Below are 13,491 nucleotides of genomic sequence, written 5' to 3'. Positions count from 1 at the left end.
GGCTTTTCTCCCCTCCTTTTTCTTCTCTTTGCTGGTATGGTTGTCGAAAACGAAAACAAGAAATTGAGCAAAGTCTATAACTCAGACTTCTGAGAAAATGAAAGATCTGAGTTGGCATTATTGACCTAGAAGGTGAAGGAGATGCTAATAAGAAACCTCGCTGTCAAATGACATATAACTAATACAAGAAGAATACCATTTTCAACATCATGTACATACCAAACTAGAATAATTGATCAATTTCCGGCAATTATAATGCACAAAAATGTCGGCTAAGATAGCAAGATGGTGACATTTCACCTTGTCTTTATAGCAATGCAGCTCCAAGTTGACAAGGTTTTAATTGGTTAAGAGATTTTACGTATCTTTCAGTCTCTGCAAAATGGAGACGAAGATACTCAAATTAGCTAACGGATCCCCGGAAAAAAACAAAACGAATATATGACCGAAAACTAGAATAATTATAGTAGCAATAACGATTACCATGAGCGTGCGGTAAAGAGAAAATGATTATACAAAGCAGAAAACCCACAAAATCAAAAGTAATAACAAAAGGCGGCATGGTGGAAGGCAGAATAATAGTAAATTATGACTCAAGTAATCAATCCAATTGCTCCAAATGATGCTCTAGGTTGGAGTTTTCGTATTTCTTATCATACATATGGACAAAAACAGATAAACCATGAAAATTGATATGCACACAAACACTCCAAAATGATTAGTTTAAATTTTTTTAGTATAAGCGATTGGGGATGAGTTACGCAAATATTTATTGGGTGGATGAGATTTCGAACACTTGCCTACATTGGTGAAAGTGAAAGAACTCAACCAATTGATACCTGATTGGCTATGATTAGTTCAACTTTAAAAGATGCTCAACTTGACAACTCAACATCTAGCTAAAAATTAAATATATCCCTAAGATAAATTAAATGCAACTAATTGTAAAAGTTCATGTTCATGGTTGAGAAAAGACATTTGATTTACGTATCAGTGACACATGTGTGTGGACTTTGGAGCTAAATTTTCATTTTTGTTGCATTGAATATGAAGCAAGAGTTGGGACATGAGATAAGAGATAAGAGATAAGAGATAAGAGATAAGAGATAAGATATTTGTTCTTGCAGCCAGAAACGGCGAAAGGTTGATTCATACTGCTTTGTTTTTGCTCACCTTTGCTTGGCATGCATGCCACGTATCTGGTGCTGTATGGCAATGGCTCTGCCGTTTTTCTTGAACCATGAGAAAACCAACATAACAGCCCAACAGCTCCTCCTCATGAAAAAGAAGCGAAAAGAGAAAAGGTCAATAGAAAATAAAGCAAAGTTTGTGAGTGCAGCCTACCCTTCCTCCTTCACAAAAAGTAAAATAATAAAAAGCTCCCAGATTTGAGTGGATTGGGAATGGTGATCATGTGAAGCTTGTCGGACAACAGTCACTGGACCCCACTCAAAACTCATCACCACCGCAAAAGCCAGCACCAATGCATCGATCATAGGATTCAAGTGAAGGCAGAATAAAAAATCACTCACACCAAATCACACCAAATCACATTTCTTAGTATGACACTGTAAATATAGAATAGAGACACTCATTTATTCCCTTTGGTCCCCATTGTAGTTTCTACCCCTAAACCTGCCTCTGTGCCGTCCCTATAAGCCCTAAAATATCTACCCGGTAACAACCAAATTCAAAGCTCACATTTTTTATCCTCTCTCTCTCTCTCTCTCTCTCTCTCTCTCTCGCAAACCCATAGCTTTCACAGTTGCGTGCCTGCATTGGGCATTTGACCTATAACCCATTGTCCCAGCTCATTTCTGAATTCTGAGAGTGAGGGAGTGAGACTAAGAGCTCTATATACAGTGGTCACTCTCTCTCCTCACTGTTGGCCAATTTGGAGCTGCTGCAGCTTCTACATTTCTGCTTAATTCCCCTTTGCAGTCTCCAAGCTGAGCACCAAAAATGGCGACCAGCACTAGCTTCAGCTACTGCTCTTCACTATTCTTATCAATTCTAATCATTTCAGGCACTGATAGCTAAAACCCTGCTCCCCATTCTCCAATTTAGCTTCAAAGCTTTGATCTTTTTACTCTGTTTGAATTTTGGTTAACTAATTACAGCATTATCTCTGTTTTTGTGTTTTTGTTTTCGAAAGGGTTTGTGTTTGCTGAAATGGTGAATTCAATGGGGATAAACTACGGCCAAATCGCCAACAACTTACCTTCGCCGGACGACGTTGTTCCGTTGGTGAAGTCCATCGGCATCTCCAAGATCAAGCTCTACGACGCCGATCCCAAAGTCCTCAAGGCCTTCGCCAACACCGGCGTCCAGTTCATAGTAGGCCTGGGCAACGAGTACCTCACCAAGGTCCAAGACCCGGCCCAGGCCCAAAACTGGGTCAAGTCCAACGTTCAGGCCCACTTACCCGCCACCAACATCACCTGCATCTTCGTCGGCAACGAGGTCCTCACCTTCAACGACACGTCGTTGAGCAACAATCTCCTCCCCGCAATGCAAAGCGTCCACGCCGCCCTCGTCTCTCTCAATCTCGACAAGCAAGTCACCGTCACCACCGCCCATTCCCTCTCCATTCTCGAGACCTCGTTCCCGCCGTCGGCCGGAGCTTTCCGGCAAGATCTGACCGGCTGCATCACTCCGATCCTCAACTTCCACTCCAAAACAGGCTCGCCGTTCTTGATCAACGCATACCCCTACTTCGCCTACAAGTCAAACCCTAAGCAGGTGCCTCTGGACTACGTCCTCTTCCAGCCCAACTCCGGCTCGCTCGATTCGGGCACCAATCTCCACTACGACAATATGCTCTTCGCTCAGATCGACGCCGTTTACTCCGCCCTAGCTGCGCTAGGGTTTAAGAAGCTTCCGGTTCACATATCCGAGACCGGTTGGCCGTCAAAGGGCGACGAGGACGAAGCCGGAGCGACGCCGGAGAACGCGAAGAAGTACAACGGGAATCTGATCAAGCTCATCTGCCAGAAGAAGGGCACGCCGCTGAGGCCCGGTTCGGATCTCAACATCTACGTCTTCGCTCTGTTCAATGAGAACATGAAACCCGGCCCGACTTCCGAGAGAAACTTTGGGCTTTTCAAACCCGACGGTTCGCCCGCGTACTCAATCGGGCTGTCGGTGAGCAACAGCTCCTTTGGTAACGGTAACTCGAGTTCGAATTCGGGTTCGGGTTCGGGTTCGGGTGGGTTGGTGAATCCGATTACTCCCTCTCCGCCGGGAACTTCCAGTTCTGGCTACTTGGCAATTTCTTCCGCCGCGGTCACGGCAAGTCCTTCATTTTTACTGTTTTCTGTTTTCCTGTTTTACTGTGTTAAGCAGCTGAGTTTTTAGTGGACCAGATAACCAACGGATATTGGTCATTCAGTGTCGATAAGATTTAGGATGATTTAATTACTTGTGAGACAGTGGTGTCCGTTGGGTTTGATTGGGACAAATTTAATAGGGCATTTCGTGGAAAACGACGTCGGCTTACATGTACATGTGCCAGCATACAGTTGCTTAATTTAGATTTTTTTGGTTTAATTTTTGCTATTTTGGGTTGTTTAGTTCTGATTTATGTTGTGATGGTGCTTTTGTTTCATCAGGAGAGTTGCCATGTGATTGGTTTGATTCCCATGTTAGTGGTCTTCTTGTTGATGAAACATGTCCTTTGAAGTTAGGGAAAAAGCTGATACCAATAAGTGCTCAAGCCTTTTAATCAGAAATCAAGATGTGAATGGACGGTGGAAAAGATAGAGAAAAAAAAAAAAAACCGAGGCTTCTTGGGATTTAGGAAAAAAAAGGTGAAACTCTGTTCCTTTGCTCATAACCCACTTTTACTGTGAATCACCATCATCATCACACATCATCATAACATTTATGAAATCTAGAATTTTAAAATGCTTTTTATCTGTTTGTCGATGCATTGTGAATCTCATATGCATCAACGGTCACTATATAAAATTTGATTGTTACATAAAATTCCCAATGAAGCCCCACACCGTGATGCATTTTTCTTAATAATCCATCAGCATGTCTCAGATAAGTTAAAAGGTGTGGGGTTCACTGAGGAAAGTGATGATGGTGGGTGGCCTTTAACTCTTTTTGGTTGGCAGTAGCATCTCAAATGGTACCAAACTTATTTAACAAGTCTTCAACTTTTCTCTCTTTCTTTTGTTTGGCTTTTGCAGGAGAATTATTTTCATTGTCTTAATAACTCTAGTGATTAGGGAGAGAGGTGTTAGTTTAGTGCTGCTGCTGATGAGGACGTCTGGAAGGAGGCAGTCTTGAGAGAGAGTTATTGATTTATTTGATCACTTTTGTATTTGTTGTAGTACGTATCTGTGTCATCTGAGATTGTGTTGTTACTGTGTATGGACAGTACTTTACCTTATCTATTCAAGATTCTTGCAGAAAAAAAAAACCCATATAAGCTCTGATGATTCACAATCCACTTAAGCTTGTCACTTGAGGATCAAATCAATAGCCAAAAGTAAAGATGCCTCCACCTAAAGAAACTGAAAAAAAAAGGGGAATTTCAGCATGTAAATCTGCAAAGGCTAGGGGTAAAAAACACAAGGTTCTTTCAACTTTCCACCAATTTTGCCTCTGATTCTATTACAGTGTTTTTCGTCCAGTACAAAATCTGTCCTGTCTCTACATCTTAAATTGCACTGCCATAATAAACATAGAACATCTTACTGAAGTTCTAAAATAATTTGCTACTCTTCCCAACAAATAAGAAGCAGAGTCAGGTCTTGACCAAAAAAAGAAAAGAAAAAAGAAGCAGAGTCAGGTGGATGTTTGAAGAAATCTTTACCAGAGGAAATCTAATGGATAAATGGCTACCAAAATTTCTTTTCTTTTCCCTTAAAAAATATTGTATGAGATGGCGAACACATTCCTAGTATCAACAGCCATGTCATGCAGCCCCTTGTACTACGGCTTTAGTCCATGCCAGTATCGTGCAATCTGTACCTTCAACCTGCCGATTGCCAGGTCCCATTAGCCAAGTAAAACAAAGCTCACCATTCTTGGACCAAGTCAGCTTAACCTATAGGAAGCTTCAAAACCCTATAATAGGAGGATGCCCTCGATTGATATCGTCAAGATTCCATATGAGTCCCTGATGACTCGGCCTCTCCAATCTTTTGTCCACTTTTAACTCTCCGATAAAATAGCACATAGGCAGCCGAAGTCTTGATGTCAGTTTCATTGACTGGAGAAACATGACTGTCATCGAAATGGTACCATCTGTTCTCATCAATCAACTGCAAGATTGGCAAACAAGATAACTTTATCTCAACAGATAATATTTTAAAGAGGCCTACAATATCATTGTAATATCATATAACTATGGAATACTGCTAATTTTTTGCCATTGGCCAGTGATTGAAATATGAATCACAAAGCCTACAGTATCATTGTAATACTAGCAGGGGGGAAGATGTCATCAACTAGCCGATCTCAGCCAGTAGGGCACCATTCAAACTCAGAAAAGATGAGATGTATCAGAGTTTTACCTTTGCATATGCAGTGTAGTGCCCACCACCTAGACCACCGTAATGGTTGCTAATGGCATATAGCTCATATAAATGAGGTTTTCCATCCTTGTTCATGACATATTGACTCAAATCAAGATTATGTATTGGAAAAGTCACTAACGTATCAAGTTTATTCTTTGAGTATCTGCTATATGAGAACCGTTTCAAGTGAAAAACAAGAACCTCTGGCAACATCCACAAATCCAGTTTCTTTGTAGCTTGTCTATGTTCCTTGCACTTAGGGCAGTACCTGTATTGCAAAATTCAAGAGCATACGTCAAAATATTGCATATGATGATACCCACTTTGCCTGAAAATTTAAAATAATGCCATATCAGAAGCCACTAAATTGGTAGAAGTACACTACCACATATCATCAGGCCCTAGAGGTTCTTCCTTCAGAAATGCCTCCAAGCATGTAAATAAGGAAATAGCTTCTTGCCGAGTTTTCTTTGCGGTAGACCCATTCTTGTGCACCTCAGGTAGATCCTTGAGGTAGCTAGCATCATATACTTCATCTTCTTGATTAGTCCAGTCCAGAAAAATCTTTATGGGTTTACCAGAACTAATGGGCATATACTTTTCAATTGGTTTGCAGCTCGAACCCCTTTCATCAGCTAAAAATAGATGGAAGGACAACTCGCCACTAGATGTTTCCTCTAGTTCTATGTTGTCCATGGGCCTCGAGTTGTGGCTGTTTGATGCTTCATCAATGCCTTGTGAAACTAATCCATTTTCTTTTATGCTGTTAAGCTTAACTGCTCTCTTCAAAGGTGACAGAATTCTGGAGACAGCTCTATCAATATCAACTCCACTTAATTTGTCTTCTCCTAGATAAGCAACCAATGGTGTTCCAAAAAGCTTTCTCTGACCCTTTAGAGAATCTGATGTAGATCTGGAAATTGACAAAGCTTTGGTTAAAATTTCAGCCAAAAAGGAAAAAAAAACAGAAGCAATAATGATAAAAGAGCTTATCCAATGGAATATACGCAGCAACTAGGCAATTAAGTATGTATGGTTATGGAAGATCCTCTTTCTCTTTCTAGACAGCCAAAGAAAAAGGCAACATGTAAGAAGGTTAAGAATGACCTGTCTATCAGGGCCTACATGAACCTCATTTTGAGAAAGATGAGATTAAAAAATAAGGGGTTCCATGGGCCTCCAATTTCAATGAAATCAACATTTTGTGGCAGGCTCATACACGTCCTTTAAACATCACAATCACAGGGTCGAAACAAAGTTCACACTTTGACAAGTTTACCTACAAGCAAATCCAACCGCTACAGATTAAGGAAAGCAAACTTACTTTTCCTGCCATCGATAAATGATTTCAAGTCTGGTTTTGAAAGCTGCTTCTTCTTTAGAATATCGATAAGCCACAATGCGGTCATCATTCTTAATTGACGACAATGGTTCAGAAAGGTTGTCTAAATATCGATAAATTCGATGTTCATATACCTGAAATAGAAGTGTTAGACTACTATTGTACACAAAAACACTTATTAGAAAATGCGCCAACAATATGTTTCAAACCAACATCCCTCCAACTCAAAGTGCAACCCCAATCCTGCATGTAGAGAAACATACGCATGCAGCCTTAATCTGAAGTGCACAAAGTAAACCGGGGAATGATGAGGGATGAGAGGTTCCAACGCCTCTTGAAACTACAACTTTGATACCATATTAGACTACCCCGCCGAAAAACTTTACTAATAGGGAATGTTGGAATGAGCCAACAAATCATATCAAATCAAACTAACATAAAGGTACAGTTCCACAGAACAAATAAATAAATGACAGAAAGAGGAAAATTATAAGTCAGTGAACTCAATATTACCTCAGCAAGCATAAGGCTTTCATCACTCTTCAAGCAGCATGCAGTACCCAATGCGGCAATAAGATCCTTAATGCAGCGATCTTTTATCAAAGTTAAAGTGTATGGCATTGGAAGACCACGTCCATCACCATAAACCACAGTCACCGTCATTGACCGAGTGACAGTTGAAGGTAGAGGCAATGATAAGTACATAAAAGGGTCAAAAGTAATTGAAATCTTGCTGCAAACTGGGCATACCAACGTCGATTTATATTGACCCTGGACATTAGTTAAACCAGATTTTGATTTCCAATAACCAAAGATAAACCTTGTACATTCAACAAAAATGCCACAACTATGAATTACATTACCCTAGAAGCCCACAATAAAGAAGAAAAGTGAGCACTAAACAACATGCAACTCACAAAATTACTCTTGAAACAAACAAATACCGAGCTAAACATAAAAAGGCAAGTAAATTTTGCTATAATTTGATAAAAAATTGACCATAAGAATCCAATTTAAAGGCACCAAGATGTTAGCATAAGCAATATAGGATTATAGAAGAGCAAAAAGGCTGGCGTTTAAGGTTCTACAAATCTAAAGGACCTAGCACTCCTTAAAAGCTGGAATCAGCCATCCCCCTCAAGCTTTGAACCTCTTTAAATTATCTGTTTCCGAATTTATATAGGTCCTGTATAGACCCTTTATTCTTGTATGCATCTTCCATAGGTGCCATTTCAATGAATGTGTGCATGTGTATTTGAAAGCAACAATAGCAGAAAGTTTAGATGCGATTTAGTACACTTGCAAGTTGCCATGTAATAAGGACTAGAAACTCAACTACAAGAAAAAGTAGATGACCGATAAATACAGCAACACACAAGATGTACACATTATATGATACAACAATAACAGTCAAAAGATTTCTTACCTGGCAAACATCCACAATCAATGAATCATTTCGGGCCCTGTGATTTTTCCAACATTCATCTGCGACTTCCTCATCTGGACGACCATCTGAATCCTTTGTTTCAATGTACGGCTTATTTTTGACACGATTCAAATCTTCATGTAGGCCATCCAGTAAGAAAGCAAGAAGTTCCTATAAAGAAGAATTCATCATTCAGAGCAAATACAATAATCAGGTAGCTTATTATAAATACCCTTAGAAAATTATTCTAGATGGCTTTAGAAGACTTGGTGAAATTTAATAAAAACTGTAACAAGCTATTGCACATTTGGCATTAGAGAATAGCATAATGTTACATGTACCAAAGAGAAGACATTTAAGAAAAAATGCAGGACTAACTTGAGAATCATGCTGATTATAGCCGCTGAACTGGGGAGCAAATCGAGCAAGTTTTCCCTTGAATGCACGCGGTGCAATTGTTGTTCGTCCTGAGGACCACAATTTCCTCAACAACTCACCAAAGGCAAGAGCAAGCTCACCCTGCAACGACACATGTTAGAAATTTTAGGGGAGAAAAGTAGCAAAGCAATCAGTGTTAAAGACTATCCATGTGGAACAAGCGTGAGGCAAAGATAGCCACTTACATGCATTCCTAGGGGATTTTCTGTGTTGATCTCATCCGAGTAATCTTGCAAGAAATACTCAACAAGAGGGGGTGTGTGGACTAAACACTGGATAGAACTATTCATAAAACAAGTATTTCCAAGATTCTGCAATCCTGCCAAACCTCCCCTATCTCCTTTTTTCATTGGATTATAAACATAACATTTATCATCTGTATCTGCTGATGCTGAGCTGCTTAAGGCACTTCCCTGAGGCAAATTATAACTATAATCCATTGAATGGCCATTCGACAAGGTAGGCCCCCCTGCAATGGTCATAGATGACCTTGATGGTTCTATGGGTACTAATGCTAACTCATTTCCTGTTGAGTCCCTAGAAAATTGAGAAGAATGATTTCCATCAACTTGCACCTCAAGAAGAATCTGCACAGAAAAGCATAGATCAATAGATTCACTACAGATAAACCAAAATAATCACTAAAACTGACTGATCTGAAGGTCCTCCTGAAAAAAGTAAAAAGTCCAATACAAGGACTCTGCAAAAATAACCAGGCATCATATTTGTACTTAAAGTTGGTTGCAGCATAATCAGTAATAAGTAGGCAACCAAACACAACTTAGCTCATAGTTCCTACCAGAATCAAAATTTCTTGAAAATAAGTCCTGTTCAAAAGGAAAAACTCAGGATTTCTTTAGTTGGCATACTGTAACAATCAAAAGAGTCTTGATGTCTCTGAAATAAGTATGGAATTCTATGAAACAGTATTATTGGTCTTTCTAGTACTTTTAAGCTTGTTTCCTTCTAAAACAAAATAACTTTTTTTTACCATATGTGGATAATTAAGTTGGAAGCACTTTGTGGCCAGAGGGAAGCCAAACCCCGAGCGGGGATTAATCCCTCCCTTTGGGTGTGGGGACACCTTGTGGTATTTACCCCAAAAAAAAAAAGAACTTTTTGGCATGCAGGTAATTATAAATTATTTACAATTAAAAGATAAAATCATAGCTGGAGATGCACAATCATATATTTCAACTACCAAAGAATATTCTAATTAATGATCAATAACACAGAAGCACTCACTTCTTGATCCATCTGCAAATTCAATTGCTCCAGGGTTTGGTTTGAAGCATCCAATAACGTATGCTTCTGCATATTGAAGTGGTCCCAAATATGGGCCTGTGATTGAAAGTTATAAACGTCAAACAAGACAACATAACATAACTACATTGTAACTAAAGTAGAAAACTCAAGCCCAAAAGAAAGAAAGGGGGGAAAACTAACTATATAAATGTACCTTTTGTTGCTCGATTCCTCGAAGTGTGCACACCTTCTCGTAAAGCTCTTGTACAGAAGCCTGAAACAGAGTAAGTTTGTTAGAACCTTCATTATCTACATATGGAGTCATCACATCTATGCCAGCCACAAGATTACATATGTCGAAGAACGGAAAAAGAAAAACCACACCAAAGATTAACCTACATGCTTGCATTAGAAAAATCAAAACAAAGACATCTGAACTCTTAAACTCAATGCTTCTAAGTCAATCAGAGGGGAAACATGTTAGAAAGAAAAGCTTAGATGAAAAGAACTTAAAGCTCAAAAAGAAATAACACAACAGGTTTATAGTACTACATCTTAAAACTTTCCAGGTAATCCTCTCAGAAAGAGAAGCACCACATCAACAGTATTTTATTTATTACAAAAAAAATACAAGATAGATTGACACATTCATGAATGAGAAGGATAGGTCATCAACAAAATACAATAAAGATTGCTTCGAACCACGCAAAACCTTCAGACGAATAAAAACAACGCTAATGCAACTCTAAATGGCAATCCCTTCTTAAACATCATTTTCTACAAGCAATTAAAACAATCTAAAAAATACTTCTCATGGATATAAATGCATGGAGAAAAACAAAAAAAACAAAAGGATGATTGTTGTACCTTTTTGCTTAACCTTATAACTGTCTGGCTGTTGTCTCTAGAATCAATAAACTTAAGGCACAACGGGTAGACCTCCACCATCAAATTCTTGTGAACGTCACCCTGAGAAATCAACTTTCTTGGTAACGCTGGACCTCCTTTGTACCTGTAAGATTTGTAGAAAATAACTGAAACAAAATTGGAGGAAAAACGAAAAGATCGTTGCATCCTTTTTGTATTGCAGTTTACTATCAAACATGGATATCAAGCACATGCTGTGTACATTTTTAAAAAAAAAATACAAGCAGAAGGATCATACAAGCGAGAGTGGTTCTATGAAAAAAGAAATAATTAATTACCAATCGGAAAGCTTTTCCCAAACTTCTTGAGAAACTAAGACATAGTCACGCTCTTCCACCAGCATTCTATGAAGCTGTAAATCATTGCCCTCAGATTCATTTACAACTATATCAGAATTATCGATTGGTCCAGGTCTAGCTACAATCTTTGATGAGAGCAGATCCATTTGTTGGGACTCCGAATACCACTCATCATTTAGACGTTCTCCAGTGCCTTGCTCAACATATTTCTTCCAGCTTGAGTACCACCTGGACAAACAGTAGAACCTAGTTACAAACATGCCAAAACACCAACAGCAGGTAGCCCAACACTACAACCAATAAGTCTTCAAAGTAGCGCACCCATGCAAAGTAGTATAGGTTCTTACTTGTGCAGGTCACGCTAAATCTTTTCTACAAAGCAGAAAGAAAATTTTGCCTTATTCAAACTAAACCAGCTACTGGCCATACCGATACAAACCAATGTCACAAGAATGTATTCAAACATAAATATTATTGTAAAAGCACGAGACTAGTTAATGATCCCATGAGAAAACAACCATTGTTTGCTATAAAAGAAAAGGAATGCCATCAACAGTCTCTTAACAAAAGGCAGTTTTCAGGACAAAGCTACGATCAGTAAACAGAAGGCGACTGATTTCCTAAAAAGTTATAAACAAAAAAGAAAACTAATTGAGAATACCCAATTGCCCACTACAGAAGCATAGCATAGATGCATATTATTGGCTTAGAAAGCACGTAAAGCCCACCAGAAGCTGAATTCCCAGAACCAACCAAAGAAATACGATGCCAAAACACTTGTTAAAGTATTGAACATCACAAAGATGGTAGTCCATGCAAAGATAAAACCTTTGCAGTGAATTCAATCAAAAAGGAAAAAGACCTGTTAGAAACAACGTAGAACAAGTTGCCTTCTTTGACATTGGCTTCCGATTTGCGGGCCAATTCGTCGATGATCCGTTTCTCCTCCTCTGGTGTGTGCGGTAGGCAGCTTGCTCCGTTCTCCATCATGAAACCCGAATCCGCAATCGTCATGATTGACGATGACGATTCACACGACCTAACCCAACAGATCAATTCAACTAAGTAAAAAATCAATTAAACACAAAAGAGATCACAAATTCAAATCTAACCCAATTCAATCCCGACCCCAATCGAACGAAATTGAAAGTAAAAGTTACAAAATCAGAAAGCGGAATTGAGGAACTGGACGAACCTTCAAGTTCAATAGAAATGGAGGGAGAGAGATCGCGGGGCAGAGGAGAGAATGTACGGAAAGAAAAACAGTGAGAGAGAGAGAGAGAAGGGTGAGGAACCCTAGATTGCAGTTGAAGGTAGGTGGGTAGAAGACGTTGTTGGGTTGGGAGGTAATGGTAACTGATCTGGAGACTGGGAGAGACAAAAGCCAGAGAAGTCTCTTACCGTCCTTTCAACGATCTGTTGTCTTTCCTTTTCTGGGTTAACTACATAAAACCCCCAAAACTTTTAGGGTAATTTCAAATTAGTACCCGATTGTTTAAATCTTGCAAAATAATACCCAAAACTCAAGGAAAATCTACACATAAGCCTCTCCGTCAATGAACCGTTAGTCATTCTGCTAAATGCTGGTGTGGCTGATGTGGGACCTTTTTTTTTGCTGACATGTCTCCACATCAGCCACATCTTTTCCAACTCACAGATCCATGAATGTTTTGATTAAAATAAGAAAATGAATTCAAAAACTGAATTGAAAGGAGATGGAATTGGAAATCATATAAAATGAGAGAGAGAGAGAGAGGGTGAGAAGAATCAACATGCAAATGCAAACCGTCAATAATGCACTTGTGAACTCTCAAAAGGAGAAAGACTTTCATAAAATAGGGAAATAACACTTCTATGTGGCATGGTATTATTGACTGGAAATAGCAAAATAATGTTATCTCCATTGTTTTTTGTTGGCGAATTCTTACTTAGTTAGGATTTGTTGGCGAGTCCAATATTCATACCTTTCTCTGTCAGTCTATTTTTTCACAGACACCTTCCTTTATCATTATTTTCCTTCAATCACAACATTATTCTCTCCTTTTTTCAGTTCTAGCACCTCACTTTCTTCCACTAGTTTCTTTTTAAAAAATTGTCACATGCAATTACTCATGCTTTACTTTTTAAATATCTTTAGTTTCTTCCTCTTTGATCTACCAATGAGGTTTCCCCTGCTCTGCAGCAAACTCTTTTCAGCTCCCTTATATAATATTGCTTCCCTTTGATGGGCACTCTATTTATTCCTATTCCACACATAAAGGGTTTCCTTTTTTCGGTGTCCTT

General features: G+C 39.0%; 2 protein-coding genes and 1 long non-coding RNA gene across 3 annotated transcripts; 1 reads left to right on the top strand and 2 right to left on the bottom strand.

The window, feature by feature from the left end:
- Positions 1 to 87: 87 nt before the first annotated feature.
- Positions 88 to 1,287, bottom strand: LOC117628058. Its single transcript, XR_004585890.1, has 2 exons — positions 1,174 to 1,287; positions 88 to 375 (listed from the first exon to the last, which is right to left on the bottom strand). It is a non-coding gene; the product is annotated as an uncharacterized LOC117628058 (long non-coding RNA).
- A 458-nt stretch (positions 1,288 to 1,745) lies between these two features.
- LOC117628057 (glucan endo-1,3-beta-glucosidase 11) lies at positions 1,746 to 4,403 on the top strand. The gene is made up of 3 exons (XM_034360417.1): positions 1,746 to 2,026; positions 2,156 to 3,291; positions 3,612 to 4,403. The coding sequence occupies exons 1-3, from the start codon at positions 1,963 to 1,965 to the stop codon at positions 3,678 to 3,680; spliced, it is 1,269 nt and encodes a 422-aa protein (XP_034216308.1). The 5' UTR covers positions 1,746 to 1,962; the 3' UTR covers positions 3,681 to 4,403.
- A 169-nt stretch (positions 4,404 to 4,572) lies between these two features.
- Positions 4,573 to 12,617, bottom strand: LOC117628056 (ubiquitin carboxyl-terminal hydrolase 9-like). The gene is made up of 14 exons (XM_034360416.1): positions 12,404 to 12,617; positions 12,071 to 12,247; positions 11,188 to 11,436; positions 10,850 to 10,994; positions 10,197 to 10,256; positions 9,983 to 10,078; positions 8,923 to 9,324; positions 8,678 to 8,818; positions 8,300 to 8,470; positions 7,387 to 7,644; positions 6,856 to 7,007; positions 5,917 to 6,444; positions 5,529 to 5,799; positions 4,573 to 5,276 (listed from the first exon to the last, which is right to left on the bottom strand). The coding sequence occupies exons 2-14, from the start codon at positions 12,220 to 12,222 to the stop codon at positions 5,112 to 5,114; spliced, it is 2,790 nt and encodes a 929-aa protein (XP_034216307.1). The 5' UTR covers positions 12,223 to 12,247; positions 12,404 to 12,617; the 3' UTR covers positions 4,573 to 5,111.
- Between the last annotated feature and the right edge of the window lie 874 nt (positions 12,618 to 13,491).

This window comes from Prunus dulcis, chromosome 5 (genome assembly GCF_902201215.1).
Source record: "Prunus dulcis chromosome 5, ALMONDv2, whole genome shotgun sequence".
NCBI classification, from domain to species: Eukaryota; Viridiplantae; Streptophyta; class Magnoliopsida; order Rosales; family Rosaceae; genus Prunus; species Prunus dulcis.
Note: the sequence above shows the minus strand (reverse complement) of the source record. Positions and strands in the feature narration are given on the sequence as shown.